We start from the raw sequence: 20,525 nt of genomic DNA on the forward strand, positions 1-20,525 counted from the left end.
GCTGTGAAACTTCTTAACGAGTTTACACTCACAAAAGCCCTGATCATAACAGATTCCCTTAGCTCTCTAAACTCATTAATACATATTTTTCCGAAACATCCTTTTGAAAAGTTGCTACAATACCAGCTTTCCCAAGCTCATGAACATGGAAGAAGCGTCCAATTTTTATGGGTTCCCTCACACGTCGGAATAATAGGAAATGAAGAAGGTGACAGGACCGCACGAGAGGCAATTTTAAGTGATTTTTCAGAGCCGATAGACAAGTGTGTTTCCAGTGACTTAAAATCTTATTTTAAAAATAAAGTGTTGTTTTTGTGGCGAAATGAGTGGTTTCAAACTAATTCCAAGCTAAATAAAATTAAAAATAATGTGTCTCAGTGGCTCCCGTCGTCACGCAATAGACGAGAACAAATTGTGGTTACGCGTTTGTTTGCGTCTAGGTCATATAAGATTAACGCACTCTTACCTATTCACAAAGAAAAATCCACCTATATGTGATCAGTGTAACGTCCGATTAACAGTCGAACACTTTTTAACAATATGTAGTAAATATGACCAAGAAAGACAGCGCTACAAGATCCCAAACGCTCTACCACAGGCTCTAGGTCAAAACTGTTCCTGTGACAATAATATAGTTAATTATCTCAGATCCAGAAACATTTTGTACAATCTGTAATTGTTTAATTTTGTTATTTATATTTTGTTCCGTCGCTAATAACCTTTTGGTGGATGCGACATATTTTTCTAATAAAAAAAAAATAATCCGAATGACATAAAATTTTGACAGTATGCTTTTGAAGGTTTACACTACCGAAATCTCTCATGGTTAGGCCCGCCACTTGTTGATGGACGTAATATGCTATGATACCCAATAAAATTACCCACTTTCTATTCTTGTTAGGGAGTATAAAAGAGTATAAACCAAAAATGAATGTTTAATAATTTATTTCTCATCACAATTTATAATAATCACTTAAAACATACTACAAAATCATACTTCCTGGAACCAAGACTGTAAAAAAAAGGGAAACTAAATTTAATACAATTTAATAGTAAATTTCTCTCTAATGCTAACTCCTGGTTTTCTAACTACCAGAACTCTATCCTCATGACTGTAAGAAGTATCGAGTTCTACAGTGCCGAGACTTTTGCTGGTTAACTTTGCCCCCTTAATGCCCTTGGGAGGGCCTAATATGACAAGTCTTTCTACCCATTCTTTGGTTGGATAATCAGTCTTATCAACTAAAACACTGTTGAAAGTGTTATCTTCGAAACTAAAGTGCAGATACAAATATTTCTGGTTTTTGTACTCAAAACTTTCGTTGTCATCGACATAAAGGTAACCACTAGCCTTTTTGTTAGAATCTAGAGCAATATATAGGGTAAAAGGATCGTTTTTCATCAAAGGAGACGCTCTCCTGGGCCTATCCTTCCTTGGTATAATACTACCACCTCTGTAAAACGCTAAACTCTTGTCTAAAGATACTGGAATGTTATAGTTTCCGGTTCCTTGGTACAATCTGAAGTCTTCAATATCATACCAATATTCGTTAGCGCCACCTGGTAAGTAAACGCCGACACTCGACGCTCCAGGTTCTGCGATCATTGCAGCAAGGACTGAATCTCCTACAAGAATTTCGTTGTCGATATCAACCACGTTTTCGTCATTTGGATATTGGTAGAACAGGGGTCTAATCACAGGCTCTCCCGATATCTCGTGTTGCCAAAACAGGGTGTAGAAGAGCGGTATGTGAGCGTATCTGAGCCTGTAACAACAGAAAACGATTATTAGATTAGTTAATAAAAAAATAAATTTTTTTTAAGAAACGCTTTTCTTTAGTTATTAGTGACTAAAATTAATAATATAAAAAAATCAACTAAACAGCAAAACATAAAAAATATTCAAACTCGAAAATATACGAGAATCTCACACATTCGTTAAAACATTGAAAAAATCTAACAAATTCGTTAAAGAAAAGAGTGGGGCGCGAAAAGTAAAAAAGTATCTATCCTCAAACCGTTTATTCGATGAAGACGCGCCCCACGCTTTTCTTTAACGAATGTGTTAGATTTTTTCAATTTTTTAACGAATGTGTGAGATTTTTGTATATTTAATCTGTCAAACCGTTTTTTTTTGAAAAATCCTTTGAGTTTGAATTTTTTTTATTTTTTGCTTTTTAGTTGATTTTTTTATATTATTAATTTTAATCACTCGTAATTTTTTTTCATATTTTTTTATTTTTTACTTTTTAGTCTTACACTTTTCAAACATTACAATATATCGTCATGTTTAAAAAAAGGATGTATATGATAGACACATTTTGCACACAAACTTAAGCAGGCGACTTTTGTGGCTGTCATAAATGCCGAAAGAATTGCATTTATTTTCGAAGAACGAAACTTATTGTTAATTTTTTAAATAATAGACTGTTATTTCTGATAGTTCGTTTGTTGTAAGTCAGCGAAATTTTATGGAGACAAATTCATTAACTTCTCAATATCCAATAATTGTGTTCAAGGAAAAACTCATCAAATAAAAAGTGTAGTTAGTGAGTTTTACCTCTAACAGGATATCAATATCCAATAATTGTGTTCATGGAAAAACTCATCAAGTACAAAAATGTATCTAATATTGATTGTATCATAGTTCCTGTGACGAAATATGGCTTAAAATATCTGTTTTTATTTATTCTTTAAAGTTGCATTACAAAAATTCCAATATTCGAGTCGGGTGAATTTAAAAAACAATTTGTACCTTTAAATCGATTTTTCTCAACTTTCTGAAGAGTGTAGTTAGTGAGTTTTACCTCTAATAGGACGAAATGTACTATTTATATCACCTTCTTACATACAAAGTATATTAGGAAAATGTACTAACCTTAAAGCGGTTCTAATTCTGTTCTTGACATCATCTGGGAAAAGATATGGTTCTCTCCTTCTAGTATCGATATGTGCGTGTGCTCTGAAGAACGGTAACCATACAGCGGCTTGATACCATCTTTGTAACAACTCCGTATCAGGATTGTTGAAGAAACCTCCGACATCGGCACCACAGAAACTCATGCCACCTAGAGCTTCACTAAGACACATGGGGTAGCTGACAGCTAAGTGAGACCATTCAGCGGCGTTGTCTCCAGTCCATACTACTGTGTAACGTTGGGATCCGGGAAAGTGTCCTCTAGTGAGGATGAATGGACGTTTATTTGGTGTACGTTGAAGAAGTCCTTGGAATGTAGCATATGTCTAAAAGATGTAACTTTCAATATCTAATAATTATACAACACCCAAAAATTATAGTTCTTAAATTATCTTCATTGAAAAATATACCCTATTCCACGAATATACGCCTGTGTTGGATTATTTCGACAACGAATATTTTATTGTGCAAAATATGAAGAACGAAAATAAAATGCAAATTACATTGCTGTTTATTGGAATAATTATTAAAGCCATTTACTTCGTACTTCTTATGTTGCACACTGAAATATTCGCTGTCGCGATTATCCAAAACAGGCGTATGTTGGTGGAATGAACCATATTGATTATTGGTACGAAGATGTGGTTTTGTTGACAAGTCGCAATCTCCTGTGCGCTTATTCTTGAATCTAGAAAAATTTTTACTCCACACTAAGCTAACTCGCTTTTCTACTCGTTCATAATTTCTCTCGATTTTGAAAAGCCCTATTCTTGAATAGGGGGAGTAGAAAGCGAGAAGAGAAACTACGAACAGTGTTGCCGGCTGTTTGTCCAAAATTTCAACCAATCACAATAGTTAATTCTTGGCAAATGACATATATGACATGGGTATAATACCGTCAGCGACAGCGAGTTTACGGCGGTGAACGGGTGAATACTTATTTGATGAGCTGTATTTGGTTGAGAAAGTAGCAGTACATTTAAATAAAATATTATAAGTTCTTGTAAATGTTTATATTGTATTAATGACTACTTATAGAGATGTAGCCACTATACTTATGTAATCAGTCCTTATTTCACGTATCTTTTTACAAATCTCTTAGCGAAATAATTAAAGTTCCTATATTGCATTCAAACAGTGGAATCTGTTTAGTCCACTATTTTACTATTATTGTTTGATTAAGGTACACTTTTTATTGGTGTATTCATGAATTATCTGGAAAATAAAGGTGCTTCATAACATCAATTAATATCTGTTCGAAAATCTTCAACTGCCTCTAAAACATCATTAAACATAATATGATTCCAGTAGCAGTAGAGCATAATATTGAGATCCATCTAATATTCACTTTCGCTTCTTAAAAAACAAAACATTTCTCTCAGCTTTTTTAAGGTAACATATTGTTATTTTCGTTCCCATTTCCAATTTCTCTTCCATACTATCAATAGAAATTGTTACTCCCTTGGGGAGTGACATTTCTCTCAAAGATTTAGAGAATTTTTTTCAAGAATACAGCATTTTCGGTTTTAGTAAGCCACGCCTACTTTTAAGTCACTTTCTCTTATACTTCCTGAAATTGAAGAATAAGGCCCCTAACCGTCAATTTCAAATCATTTTAACGACCAAGCAATATTGCTACTCTTGGACGACAGTAGACACTTTGGATTAAAACGAAGTTTTGAAGATGACTCCATTAATTGAATCGAAAACTCGATATTTCCAAAGCAGACGGTTTAATTGGGGAATCAAATAATTTTGCCATTAATAATAAATCAGTAAGTATTTTCACACCCTAGTATAACTGTTGGAAATTTGTTATTTCTTGCTGGAGCTGTTTTATCCCTGAGTACAATTCAATAGAATACAAAAAATGCAATATCAACAGTAGATATGCCTCCAATAACATTTGGATGATAGATATAGAGATAGAAAAGGATAGACGTAACGGTGTATATTGTGGTAGTACCATTTGTTTGTCTATCTTGGAAGTAACTTAACTTTGGGAATGTAACGTCCAAAAAATAGATTCCTATAATGTATAATTATTCTATAAAACATAACATCATATTAGAGAAAAATATATCACAGCTATGTAATTTGAAGGACTAAGAGTTGAACTGATTGAAATGGTAATGAGAAAATATATTTCAGAACTGCTACAGACGGAGTAAAATGGAATGCGATAATCGTCAATATCCTTAAAGAATGAGGCATACGAAGAAGAAGAATAATAAAATACTTTTATACTGGAAAAAGTAGCAATTTTCGGTTACTTAGCAAAGTAGCAAAGAACTTACATGTGCTAAAGCATATTCATTGTGAACATCTCTGTGCTCCCACCCACCATGATGGATAGTATCCTTGGGCATAGTAATTTCAGGTCCGTTGAAGACAGACGGCTCATTCATATCGTTCCAGATGTAAACGTCGTGGCTGGTTCCTTTAAAGTTTTCCAATCTGTACAAGTTCTTGTAGTACTCAGCAGCTTCTGGTTTATAGAAATCGATATAGCTACTAGATCCTGGCCAACACCAACCTTCATATACGTTGTTGTCTTTTGTTTTTACGTAGTAGTCGTTTGCTAGACAATCTTCGTGAACAAAGTATCCTAGAACAGCAAAAGATACATATAACGAAACTAATTCAAACATAATAGGTCTGGATCCCGCGTATAAAAAAAAAGTTGTATAATAGCAAGCTGAAAATTTGTTAATAGAAATTGTTACTCCCTTGGGGAGTGACATTTCTCTCAAAGATTTAGAGAATTTTTTTTCAAGAATACAGCCTTTTCGGTTATAGTAAGCCACGCCTACTTTTACGTCACTTTCTCTTACCATTTATGGTCAAGTGTACCTAGCTAAAAGAAGGCTACGTTCAGAAATAAATCACCAATACTCCAAAATTTTCGTTCTCCTTTTGAAGGCTAAGTACTTATCAGACCGCCCTAGTATACTATAAGTCTAAAACAGGCTTATTAACGAAGAAATCTAACGCAGAATAAAAACAAAACTGAACATAATAAGCCATGAAAAAAATTATTTCATAAATATTTCATAAAGTAAATTCTGACGTCCATTACCTGATTCTCTTTTGTAGTGTGGATCAATAATGACTATGAGTTTCCTACCAGTAGCTGTCAGATTGTTTACCATAATGTCTGGGTGTGGAAATTTAATTGGATCCCATGTGAAATACTTCTTTCCATTAGTATACTCGATATCCAACCACATGAAGTCAACCGGCATATCGTTTGCGTCAAAAGTTTGAACCACCTAAAAAAATATTTTATAATGGTACACTTCGCGTCATATAAAACTGGTACACTTTTTTTCCCAATGTAAACCTGTGCACGGTTCCCGGGAAGGGGGGTTATCGTGGGAGGTCTTGTCACTGGGAATTTTCCGGCGTCAACTTATTTTTTAATGATTCTTTAGTCAAAATTCACTGAGAGCGAAATCGCAGCACGTTCTTTTTTTAACTAAGCGCGAAATGCATTTTTTCTGCACAAAGCTCTACTATGCCGTAAGCATTTTACATCGTTTGAAATTCATATTGTATACCAATATTTTTTTTCTTTCAAAAACTATCAGAAGTAGTTTTGGTGACATTAATACATTAGCTTGAATTTTTTCAGATTTTTCTGACTACTCTAAGACCACTTTTTGAGGCTTTGAAAATGATTTTCTCATTTTGTAACAGTTTTAAACGCTTTTGAGATAGTGCTCTTTTTCCGGGTGTGAGTATATAAATATACTTTATTCAATTTAATTCAAATGCAAGCTTAAATTATGCGCCAATTTAAAAAATTAACTATAAGGGAGGTATTTATTTTTGCATTACAGGTGTTACAGGTAGAAATTCAATAACCATGCCGGATTCGACAAAAAATTAGTGCCGTACAAAGATACAATGGAACGCATATTTAAAATGGCATTATAATGTCATAATAATATTATTATTTAAAAAAAAAAATTGTTTTCTTTTTCAGTACAAAAAATGTTGTAACACTTTGCCAATGTATTATACATCTAATATCTCTAATAATTGTTAATATTTTGCGGTCAACATATATCTGCATATTTATTTATATAATAAATAAATAATATAATATTATAATTATGTATGTTATCGAATTTCTACCTGTAACATCTATAGTGCAAAAATAAGCTTTATTTTTGCACTAATTTTATACTCTCGGAAAAAAATATTGCATATGCATGTGGAATGAAATTTTTTGTGCTGCTATCCTTAGCCCCCTGTATCATAGGAATAGGATTTATTTTCCGAATGCCATTTTTTAAAGTATCACATAAATACTATAATCGGATCTAAATCTGATCTGGGCTATATACTGGCCAATATAATTTTTAAATTGAATCTCATCAAGATAAGTATTCACTATGCTAACGACAAGAAGAAGTGCATTAGCACCAATATGTCATATCCAATATGGCTTTCAAACGGCAAAACATGATCTTCTAAAATGTTTTCAATGTACATATCAGTTGACATTCGCCTAATCACCTTCACGTGTTCGGTATGTCCTTTCAAAGCAATACCGCTCCCTAGCACTATGTCGCCACCACCAAAACTAACGTTCTGTATGAGGTTACAACTGACATACTGTTCGCCAACTCTTCTGTAGACGAAGTCTTGTAAATCTTGCTTCCATATGGTGAACGGTATGCCAGATATAACCTCATACAGAGGGTTAATTTTGGTGGTGGCGGCATAGTGCTATGAAGTGGTATTTCTTGGTAAGGAGATACTGAACTTGTGGAGGTGATTGGGTGAATGACAGCTGATATGTACATTAAAAACATTTTAGAAGATCATGTTTTGCCATTTACCAGCCATATTGGATAATAAATTCGTGTACCATGACGCAAGTCTTAATGTCGGTAGAATAGTGCATACTTACCTTGATGTGATTCAATTTAAAAATTATATTGGCCACCATATAGCCCACATTAAATTTAAATCCGATTAAACCATTTATATGAAACATTACAAAAATTTGGTTTCTGAAAAGAAATCCTATTTCTATGGCACTGGGGGCAGCACAAATTTTTTTATTTCACACGTTAATTTCAAAATATGCAAATTTTTTGTCCGTGAGTGTATATTAGTTTATTTTTCAAATTGGCGCCTAATTTAAGCTTGTATTTTGTATTTATAGTATACTAATAATATCATTAAATTGAATAAAGTATATTTACATACTCACACCCGGAAAAAGAGCAATACCTCAAAAGCGTTTAAAAGTGTCAAAAAAGTGAAAAAATCATTTTCAAAGCCTCAAAAAGTGGTCTTAGAGTAGTCAGAAAATCTGAAAAAAATTCAGGCTAATGTATTAATGTTCCCAAAACTACTTCTGATAGTTTTTGAAAGAAAAAAAATATTGGAAATACAATATGAATTTCAAACGATGTAAAATACCTACTTACGGAATAGTAGAGCTTTGTGCAAAAAAGCATTTCGCGCTTAATTAAAAAAAGAACGTGCTGCGATTTCGCTCTCAGTGAATTTTGACTAAAGAATCATTAAGAAATAAGTTGACGACGGAAAATTCCCAGTGACAAGACCTCCCACGATAACCCCCCTTCCCGGGAACCGTGTGTGTTCAGACTGACAATTATTGTTCGTGAATCACTTCGTTGTTGCCATCACAGACAACGGAATTGCACTAAATCTAAATACAAAAAAATAACGTTTAAAATGTATATTTCGAATTGTAATACATAGATATATTAAAATTCCACACTTGTTCACTATAAAAGTTATTCATTTTGTATTAATTTCAAATTTAATTTTTAATTTTTTCAGTGTGTTTTATTTATTCTACACAACTTAATGCAGTGTTGTCCTACAATTTACGAGAAACCAATCACACCTCTCGATTTGACATTAAACATAATAATTTAAAGTCATGTCAAGATTTATTATCTATCATTATTTTTGAATTGAAATATTTTCATAAATTATAATAAAACACGAATCAATGTTTGAATACTTAATTAGGATGACGGAAAATTACAATTGTTTTAGTTTTTAGTATATTAAAAATGCGGTCTGTCGCACACCCCCGTTTTTACCTAGTTTGATATAATATTTTCGTTGAACTAGCAACGTTGCCCTAGAAATTAGAATGACACTTGTGACAAGATCAACTTACACAACTTGAAAAACACGATTTTCGGTTATAAGAGTTGTACCAGTTTTTTTTGACGCGAAGTGTACCTAACAGACATTGGCTTGGACAGCAGAGATATTGGAATCAAACAACATCAGTTTTAGTAGATGGTGTGGAATCACAAGCTCTTAATATTAAAAGAGGAGTACGTCAGGGATGCCTCTTGTCACCCCTGCTTTTCAACGTTTACCCCGAAAGAATTTTCAGAAAAGCACTTTCTGAAAAACAAGAAGGAATACTTGGGAACGGTGAAGTCATCAATAATTTGCGATATGCGGACGATACAGTACTCCTAGCTTCTACTCAAGAAGATCTGCAAACACTACTTGATAGTGTCGTTGAGAGTTGTAGGGAGGCAGGTCTGGATCTGAACATACGGAAAGCCAAAATACTCGTAATAAGTAAACAACAGCGTATAAAACCGTCTATATACATAAATATGTAAATAATACCAAACTTCAGCAAGTTGATAAAATCGTTTACCTTGGACAGCAACTAAATTGTAACGCAGAAAGTCACGGCGAAATTAGATCTAGGATAGAGCAGGCTAGAACTGCTTTTAGAAGGATGTCCAAGGTGTTATGTAACAGAGACCTAAAATTGGCATTGAGGATCTGCCTACTTCGGTTCTACGTGTTCTCGGTCTTACGTTATGGTGTCGAGTCCTGGACTGTGAATAAAATCGATCTAAATCGCCTTGAGGCTTTCGAAATGTGGTGCTATAGAAGAATTTGAGCAGCCGTGGAGTAACGGCCTATTCAATATATATAGCGAAACAATATGTCAGGAAGCGCTCCTAGAGCAAAACACTGGTATGAACATTAACGGAGAGTTAATTAACAATATACGATACGCTGATGACACGCTAATAGTAACAGATAACCTAGCAAATTTACAGTATTTGATGGAAAACATAAACACTCATACCAATAAGTATGGTCTAAAACAACATCAAAAAGACTAAATTCATGATTGCTACAAAGAAGCTATACACCAATATGAATTTAACCATAAATAATCAGCCAGTTGAAAGAGTTACGTCCTACAAATATTTAGGGGTTTGTTTCACTGATACTAATGACCAGACAAGAGAAATCAAGAGGCGAATTGAGATAGCGAGACAATCGTTTGTCAAAATGAAAAAGTTCCTATGCAGCTGGGACATAAATATAAACTTAAGAACGAGAATGTTAAGGTGCTATGTTTTCTCCGTTCTGCTGTACGGCATGGAAGCTTGGACTCTGAAAAAGATAAACATCAAAAACATTGAGGCATTCGAGATGTGGTGTTACAGAAGAATGTGGAAAATACTATGGACAGAAAGAGTAACAAATCAAGATGTCTTGCTGAAGATGGGGAAGGAATGCGAAGTCATAAAAATCATACAAACGAAAAAACTGAAGTATCTAGGCCACATACTGAGAGGAGAAACGTACTCTTTGCTCTTCTTCTTCTTCTTAGCCTTCTATCGTCCACGTTTGGACATAGGCCTCTCCCAACTCCTTCCATCGGTCTCTATCCTGAGCAACATATTTCCAATTCGTTCCGGCTACTCTTTTAATATCATCAACCCATCTCATCTGTGGTCTTCCTCTTTGCTAAGACTCATAATCCAAGAAAAAATCTCGGGAAAGAGAAATGTGGGACGTAGGAGGATTTCGTGGTTGCGAAATTTAAGGGAATGGTATGGGTGCAGTTCAATACAGTTGTTCAGAGCTGCAGCCAACAAAGTTAAGATTGCTGTGATGGTAGCCAACCTCCGATAGGAGACGGTACTGCAAGAAGAAGAGGAGTAACGGCATAATCGCTGGCCTCATACTCCAGTGCACGTGGGTTCGAGCCCTGCCAAAGACAAACTATTTTCATTTCCAATAATGACACGAGCCCTCTCACCGTGCCTCGGAGAGCACGTTAAGCCGTCGGTCTCCCTGGGCTAGTGTACATCGGCACTAGTTACTTAAAACAGGGTTAAAGATGTAAATGGCGCCGGAACTGTCCAAAAGGATCTCGCCGGCAAAAATGCCATACGATATTATTATTATTATAGAAGAATTTTAAAAGTTTCCTGGGTGGAGAAGATTCGAAACTCCACAATACTAGAACGTCTCAGCAAGACTACTGAGATCATAAAAAGCCTCAAGCAGAGAAAGCTGGACTACTTGGAATATGTAATGAGAGGTCTCAAATATAGGTTGCTACAAGATATTATGCAAGGAAAAATAGCAGGCAAACGCAGTCCAGGACGAAGAAGAACCTCATGGTTGAAGAACTTGCGAGATTGGTATGGTGTTAATACAAGAATGGCAGTGATTAGGGTGGCAGTGAATAAAATTAAGATAGCTATGATGGTAAACAACGTTTTGAAAGGACACGGTATATGAAGAAGAATGGTACCTAATTGGAAAATATATCATGATTGTGCTATCGAATTCGCTCGGTAAGATTTTAGGGTTAAAAAAATGGCAATATAAATATAAGGAGTTCATCTATACTATCAAAATATCTATTCATCTATTCTGAGTTTGTTTTCAATAAAGCAGTGGACAATGTTCAATGTGGTATCAGAATGAGTAGCGTCAATATTAATAATTTGAGATACGCGGATGACACGGTGTTAATGGCAAGCAATTACGCAGAACTTCAACATCTGATTAATAGGATTACCACAACGTGCTATGAATATGCTAAACACCGCAAAGACCAAGGTGATGGTTGTCAGTAAGACGCCAATACAACAGGAAGTAGAACTAACAGTATCACCTACCTTGGTTGTAATCTAAATGAGAACTGGGACATGAGCAAAGAAATTAGAATACGTATAGAGAAGGCCAGAGCTGCATTCTTTAAGATAAAAAACTTTTATGTGGAAACAACATTACTTTGAATCTGAATGTTGTTCTGAAGCTATTCCCTTGTGGCATTTTTATTATTAACTATTAATATGGGAAATAAGCCACAATTAAATTGAAAAAAATAATTTTATTAACCTTTCGACGCCCAAATCGGGTGTCGTTGTCAAAATACAAAATTCTACTAAATTAAACAAAAATGTTGTTGCTAAGAAAAATATTCTTCTAACAATTTATTTAATCTGACTCATTTATATTGGCAATTCAGACATATATTATACATTTTAAAGTAGAAGACTTTAAAATGATATTACCAACATTTATGAGTTGCATTCCTGGGACGACTTTAATGAAAAATAGTTAATTCGATTACATGAAATCAACCCCAACTCAAGAATATCCGTCACAAAAAATCATAGCATGTGATCTGTCTTTAAAAATATCTTTAAAAAGATATATCATAGTACATATTTTATATTTTAGTATTACTTATTGTATATCTATATATTATTAATATGATTTATAATTTAAACATATTAAAGTCAGAATTTGGTATTAGTTTTTTGAGAGTAAATTAAATGTAAGACCAAATACTTACGATGACGGGATAGTATCACGAGGTTTTTTCCTGGTTTTCCCTCGTGATTTACTATGGAATCTCGAACGCGAGAATTTTACTGTCATCGTAGCATTTGGTTGTCTTTTTAAAGACAGATCACATGATATGATTTTTTTGTGACGGATATTCTTGAGTTGGGGTTGTAGTATGATAAAATTGATCCAAATAATGGCATAAACCAGACATCCAAAGTGAAAGTTATGCCCCAACACCAAATTGTTCTATAGGGTCCACATAATGTTCAGAAAAAAGTCACACCATTTTGAGCGTCGGGTTTGGGGAGGAGAGGGGGAAGAAATCGGTAAATTCGTAGTTTTTTAGGGTTTTCGTCAATATTTCTAAAACTATGCGGTTTAGCATGAACAACCTTCTATACAAAAATGTTATACATTAAATTTCAAATAAAAATGGCCCCATGCATAATCCTTCTAAAATGAACGATTCCAAAGTTACGGAGGTAGTATAGTATAATTGGTCCAAAAAAAGGCCTAACCCAGACATCCAAAGTAAAAGGTTTCCTTTAACACCAAATTGTTCTATATGGTCCACATATTGTTTAGTAAAAAGTTACACCATCTTGAGCGTCCGGTTTGGGGGGGAGATGGGGGAGAAGTCGGTAAATTAGTAGTTTTTTTACGTTTTTCGTCAGTATTTCTAAAACTATGCTTAAGCGTTAACAATGTTCTATACAAAAATCATCATCATCATCATTGGCTCGACAGCCCTTTCTGGGTCTTGGCCTGTTCCAGGATTCTTCTCCACTCTGATCTGTTTCGTGCTTTTTTTCTCCAGTTTTTTATTTTTAAGGTTTTTATATCATTTTCTATTTGTTCTAAATATCTCAGCTTCGGTCTTCCTCTTGTTCTTTTTCCAACTGGCATCTGTTTGAATAGTTTGTTTGGTATTTCGCCTTCTTCCATTCTTTCTACATGTCCCATCCAACGCAGCCGTCCTATTTTAATGAATGTTATGATATCCGGATCCTGGTATATTTCGTATAGTTCAAAGTTGTACCTTCTTCGCCAAATTCCATTTTCTTTTGTGCCTTTATATATGTGTCGCAAGATTTTTCTTTCAAAGGTGGCTAGCAATGTTTCCTCTCTTTTAGTGAGTGTCCAGGTTTCTGAGCCGTATGTGAGTACCGGTCTTATTAAGGTTTTGTATATTGGCATTTTGTTTTCCTTGCGACGTTATCTGATCTTAATTGCCGAATTAAGCCATGGTAACTTTTATTGGCAATAAATATTCGCCTCTTCACTTCCTCTGCTACGTTATTATCAGATGTGACTAGATCCCAAGTATGTGAAGTTTTTTACCCCCTCAATGTTGTATTCTCCTATTGTTATATTTTGTGGCTGCCTTATTTCTGTGTTTTTACTCACCTGCGTATATTTCTATACAAAAATGTTCTACATACGATTTAAAACAAAAAAGGTCCTATGCATAATTGTTATAAAATCAACGGTTTCAGAGTTACGGGGGGTGAAAAGTGGAGGTTTTCGATACTTTTTATATTATTTGGGCAATTGATGATGATTTTGGGTGGTGAGGTTGACGTCTCTTCAAGGGCTTATCACTAACATACCATCGGCCACTGAAATAGCAAATTTTATTTACACAACTCAATCCTGTTAGAAAATTTCTATAAATTGCCCAAAGAATATAAAAAGTATCGAAAACCTCCACTTTTCACCCTTCGTAACTCTGGAAACGTTGATTTTATAACAATTATGTATAGGATCTTTTTTGTTTCAAATTACATGTAGAACATTTTGTATAGAACATTGTTTACGCTAAAGTATAGTTTTAGAAAAATTGACGAAAAACGTAAAAAAACTACTAATTTACCGACTTTTTCCCCATCTCCTCCCCAAACCGGACGCTCAAAATGGTGTAACTTTTTACTGAACAATACGTGGACCATATAGAACAATTTTGTGATAAAGAAAACCTTTTACTTTGGATGTCTGGGTTGGGCCTTTTTTTTTGACCAATTATACTATACTAACTCCGTAACTTTGGAACCGTTCATTTTAGAAGGATTATGCATAGGGCCTTTTTTATTTCAAATTTAATGTAGAACATTTTTGTGTAGAAGGTTGTTCATGCTAAACCGCATAGTTTTAGAAATATTGACGAAAACCCTAAAAAACTACGAATTTACCGATTTCTTCCCCCTCTCCCCCCAAACCCGAACGCTCAAAATGGTGTGACTTTTTTCTGAACATTATGTGGACCATATAGAACAATTTGGTGTTGGAGGATAACTTTCACTTTGGATGTCTGGGTTTGGGTCTAGTTATACCATACTATTGATTTCATGTAATCGAATTAACTATCTTTCAGTAAAGTAGTCCCAGGAACGCAACTCATAAATATTAGCAATATAATTTTAAAGTCTTCTACTTTAAAATGTATAATATATGTCTGAATTGCCAATATAAATGAGTCAGATTAAATAAATTATTAGAAGAATATTTTACTTAGCAACAACATTTTTGTTTAATTTAGTAGAATTTTGTATTTTGACAACGACACCCGATTTGGGCGTCGAAACGTTAAAACAATTATTTTTTCAATTTAATTGTGGCTTATTTCCCATATAAATAGTTAATAATTTGAATCTGAAAATTAGATTAGTAAGATGTTATGTGTTCTCTACTCTTTTGTACGGTGTCGAAGGTTGGACTTAAACGGATACACTTCTCAAGAAACTGGAAGCCTTTGAAATCTGGGTATATAAGTCACTGAAGGTGGATATGAGTTATTACCTTCGATTTCGTTGAACCTCCATCGATTTGCATGAAAATTGGTGAGTGGTTAGAAGATATCTCAAGGAACAAAGGTGACATGATGCCAACTTGCGCTTTTACCCTGGGGGTGGATGACACCCCTTCTCGGGGGGAAATTATTTTATTAAAAATAATCCCATAATTCGATAGATTAATCCTCTAAAGCCAAGCGTCCACAGACCCGCATCGTACGCAACGGATTTTAGTTTGCCTTACAATTATTGCCGATAATGCGATCCGTACGATGCGGATCAGTGGACGCGGTTACATAAGTTTCTGTACAAGGCAAACCAAAATCCGTTGCGTACGATGCGTCCGATGCGGGTCTGTGGACGCTTGCCTTAAAGCAAAATTTGTTAAATAAAGTTATTGAAATAAATCTAAACTTTTTGATTTATTAATACTAAAAATTTTAATTTTTCGTGAGAAAAATGCATGTTTTTAACTTATTTTTCATAAATAACTCAAAAACTATAAGTTTTTACAAAAAAGATATTACATATTACCAAAATTGAAGCTAATAAACAATTAAATAAATTCCTTACCAGGAAAACCTTTTAATGTTAACTAGAAGTGAGTTATAGGTAATTGAATGTATATTTCTTTTGGCGACTACCCAAATTCAAGCTTAAATAACGGGAAAATGATGCATTTTATAACATAAACTTATTAAACATTTGTCAAAGTATTTAAATCTATCAAATGAGCTCCAGAATAAGTTGATAGTATTAAAATTTATGCTCCAAAAATTTTTCAAGTTATCTTTTAAAAATTTTTCCAAAATATTTATTTGTTTTTCTTTTTTAATAACTCCGTAAGTTTTGAGATATCAGATCCACCTAAAAAGAACTAAGAGCTTTTAAACCACGTTGAATTTAGTCTTTTAGACCTATTACTTTTTTAAAAATAAGAGGTTAATTGGCCCCGGTTACATGGTTCTCGCAGCAAAATTTAAGTTTTAAACGTTTCTATCTCGGTTATTTTGTACCCCACAGAAATAGTAAAAAAGACAAAATATTTGATACAGAAAAAACTAAATTTGGTTATATATAATTTTTTTCTTATATTGAGTATTTTTTAGTTATTATTAAAAGAAAATGAAAATTACGATAATTTGAAAAATTCTGATTTTTTAAAATTAAATCTATTTTTCAAAAATATGCATTCTAGACCGGTCAAAATTGTTGAAATCATTACTTATGCTAACATAAAGAAATTACTGTAAGGATTTATATAAATTTATATTTATATATATAAATTTTAATATTTGTGAAAATGGCGTATTTTTCATTTTTTCACTTTTTCCAAAAAAAAATCGAAAGGGTTCTCTTATTTCATTATAACTTGCTTAATTTTGATGCTATTAACTTCGTCTGGAGCTCATTTGATAGGTATTCCGAAGTACCTTGACAAGTGCTTAGTAGGTGTATTTTATAAAATGCATCGTTTTCCCGTTATTTAAACTTGAATACTTAGATTTGCGTACTCGTCGAAAAAAATATACCTTCAATTACCCATAACTCACTTTGAATTAACATTATTGTAGTTCTTTAAATGAGGAGTGTTTCCATTTTTTATTAGGTATACATATTTAATTTTCACAATAATAGCTTTTTTGTAAAAGCTTATAGTTTTTGAGTTATACGTGAATAACATCTTTAAAACTTGCATTTTTTACGAAAAAATAAAATCTTTGATCTTTAATAACTCACAAAGTATAGATTTATATTAATAACTTTATATAACACATTTTGCTTAGAATTTGTCCCTCTATCGATTTATGGTATTATTTTTAATGAAATAATTTTCACCCCCGAGAAGGGGTAGCAACCACCCCCAGGGTAAAAGCGCAAGTTGGCATCAAGTCACCTTTGTTTCTTGAGGTATCCTCTAACTACTCACCAATTTTCATAAAAATCGATGGAAGTTCAACGAAATCGAAGGTGAAAACCTTCAGTGACTGCACTAATATCGGACAATCCTACGAATAAGTTGGGTGGATAGAGTTTGTAACGAAGTTGTTTTGCATCGGATGAGAAAAGTCACGGAAGTCGTCAGAACAGTTAAAAATCGCAAACTTGAATATTTTGGCTACGTTATGCGACACCCAGAGAGATATAATATATAAACTAAAAGGGAAGTTCCCTAGGTTGGCTGTATACCATATAGTTAAAAAACTCTAACAAGAAAAACTCTAACAACTGAAAAGACGTTTCTTACACACTTGTGACACTTTATAGTCAAAGTTGGCCTAAGATGGTTAATTGAGGTTTTGGTAGGGTTTCACCATGTTCCCATAGGCTATATCCTTTAACATCGGCGTTTAGCCTGTTTAATATTATTTTTAAATAATGTAAATTGAATTTTAAATTCAACCATTGTTTGGTTCTGGGGCTATTTAGCAAGTATGCACATTCACTGATGATGGACCGATAGGTCTGAAAACGTTCTGAATTGGACATATTTTATTCAATCCATTGGGATTTTTTAAGTTTTAATAAATATACCAATTTACATAGAAGTGGTTTTACTTCTTGTTAGAGTTTTTTAGATATAATATACTCCATTTAATAATACAAGGCAAAGTAGACGGAACAAGCGGGCCAGGCCGAAGAAGAACGTGATGGCTTAAAAAATGAGAGAATGGTTTAAAACAGATCCTCTGCATCCCCTTTCCGAGCTGCCGTCAACAAAATGACTATAGCCAATTTGATAGCCAACGCTCGATAATCGAGCACGGCACATCAAGAAGAAGATCAAAATAGTTGAGGAACTAACTCATTGATCTGAAAGTGGAAATATATAATAAAGGATAAGAATAACTATTTATACATGGGAAATAAGCCACAATTAAATTGAAAAAAATAATTTTATTAATGTTTCGACGCCCAAATCGGGTGTCGTTGTCAAAATACAAAATACTACTAAACTAAACAAAAATGTTGTTGCTAAGTAAAATATTCATCTAATAATTTATTTAATCTGACTCATTTATATTGGCCATTCAGACATATATTATACATTTTAAAGTAGAAAACTTTAAAATGATATTGCCAATATTTATAGCATTTAAAAACGCAGACTGTAGTATTGATGGCTAGTGAGAAGCTTTTGTCATCAGTAGTTGTTCAGACTTCTAGTAAATTGGGAATCCGCCTTATTCTACAGATTTGGCAGCCAGTGATTATCGAATATTTCCAAAATTTAGAGATCACTTTCGTGCCAAACGATTTTATTTAGATAATGATGTAATGTAAGCTGCGAAAAATGTGTTAGTCTAATGAGGTCTACGTTTGAAAAAAAAGTATAGGTATATACATATGTAAGCTTTGTGAATGTTTGGTATTACGGAACGCAGCCAGCAGCTTGTTTTTAACTGACGCACTTGTTCAATGACTTTGATATTTGTCACTCGTTTTAATTTAGAATTTAGATATTGTCAGATAGATAAAATAATTTGTTAGAATTGTTGGAAGCATAAACTTTTAATTGTTTATTCTCTATTTTTAGGTTTGTATAATTTGTTAGCATATAATATTGTATTTAATAATAAACTCTATTTTTAGACAATCAACTTTTGTTTTGATGCACCAAGGAACATTATACATATTTGTTAATTTTTCAATGTATGTTGGTCAGCGGTGGAACAAAAGAATCAGGGCCCTGATTCTAATTTAAATTTCGACTGAACAAGTCGCAATCAATATGGCGACGTTGAAATGCGACTGTGCGAGCCTTGTGGATTTTAGTTGAACTAACGAAATGATGTCATAAAATAGCGACTTATCGAAATTAATAGCGACTCCAAAAAAGTGGTTGATATTCTTTTTCTCATGATCATCTTTCAGTGCGTCACAGTTTTTCGATTTCTTTCTAACGCATTAAATTGTATATGACAGAAAAAAAGGCACGTCGGTGATTACTTTGGTAATTATTCTAGTTCGGTGATTATTCTAGTTGTCGATAGATGGCGCCATAATAAAAAAAATAATTTTTTTAAATTAGATAATAATATTACAAATATAATCTGTATAATTTATAAGACTATACAAATCAAAGAAAATACCATTTTATAAATGCAAGAAACACATTTGATTTGTTTTTATTCCAAATTGAAAATAAAATGTGACAACTGTCAGATTTAACTAAAATGTCATGTTAGAATAAATGTCATAAATGTGTATTATCACGGACTTACCCTTTTTCCTTTCATTTGTTACGCACTGAAAAATGCTCATGAAAAGGACAATATTATAATTTCGAGTCGAAATTAATGTGACACGAACATGAATGAATGGCCGAAAGCGAGGTTAGGTTTAGTTTAGGAGATGTGTTTTGTTTGTTTCATGCAAAGAAAACTAAAGCAAAAGGTATTAATATGGCTGGGTTTTATGGAAATTTGCTGGTTTTTGAGGAATTAGATAGAATAGTATTAAATTAGAAATATAATAATTGAGAATGTTCACAACGTGAATTATCAACTCAACGAAAGATGTAAGCAGGTAATCTGGGAAAATTAGTATAAAACAAGGAAAATTATATACCAGCTATTTTATTGCTGGACATGCTGGAACGAAATCTTAAGATTTCATATATTAGTAACATAGCTATGCAAAGTCCACAGAAAGTGTGCTATTTGGTTTATAAACAAACTAGCGCTCCAAAATCTTTTTTTCAATTATTGCTCTGTAACTCAGAAGATTTTAACGTTAAACCAAAAACGCTCACATAAAAATTCACTGTAATTTAATTCTGCACATACAGTCGGAAAAATGAAAGAATACCCATGAACGATCACATCAATCACTTATTTTGTATTTGCTGTCTTTTTCTATAAATAACAAACATTTGTTATAGAAAAAGACAGCAAATACAAAATAAGTGATTGATGTGATCGTTCATGGGTATTTTTCAAAATCGATTTTTTTTGAATATATCGAAAACTATTAGAGATCTTTTATTGAAAATACACATGTGGCATTCTTATGGTAGTATTATCTTAAGAAAAAATTATAGTGAAATTTGGACACCCCATACAAATTTTATGGGGGTTCTGTTCCTTTAAACCCCCCCAAACTTTTGTGTATGTTCCAATTTAATTATTATTGTAGTACCATTAGTTAAACACAGTATTTTAAAAAAAATTTGCCTCTGT

At 33.2% G+C, this 20,525-nt stretch overlaps 1 protein-coding gene across 1 annotated transcript in view; it reads right to left on the reverse strand.

Moving 5' to 3' along the window:
* Positions 1-928: 928 nt before the first annotated feature.
* Positions 929-20,525, reverse strand: part of LOC114337781 (neutral alpha-glucosidase AB) — a 37,563-nt gene continuing 17,966 nt past the window's right edge. Inside the window, exons 8-11 of the mRNA XM_050643687.1 lie at positions 5,997-6,189; positions 5,215-5,525; positions 2,879-3,243; positions 929-1,766 (exon numbers count right to left, since the gene is read on the reverse strand). Of these exons, the coding sequence (XP_050499644.1) occupies positions 1,037-1,766; positions 2,879-3,243; positions 5,215-5,525; positions 5,997-6,189 (1,599 nt within the window). The 3' untranslated portion in view covers positions 929-1,036. The remainder of the gene's footprint in view (positions 1,767-2,878; positions 3,244-5,214; positions 5,526-5,996; positions 6,190-20,525) is intronic.

The sequence above is a fragment of the Diabrotica virgifera genome, chromosome 2 (genome assembly GCF_917563875.1).
Source record: "Diabrotica virgifera virgifera chromosome 2, PGI_DIABVI_V3a".
NCBI lineage: Eukaryota > Metazoa > Arthropoda > Insecta > Coleoptera > Chrysomelidae > Diabrotica > Diabrotica virgifera.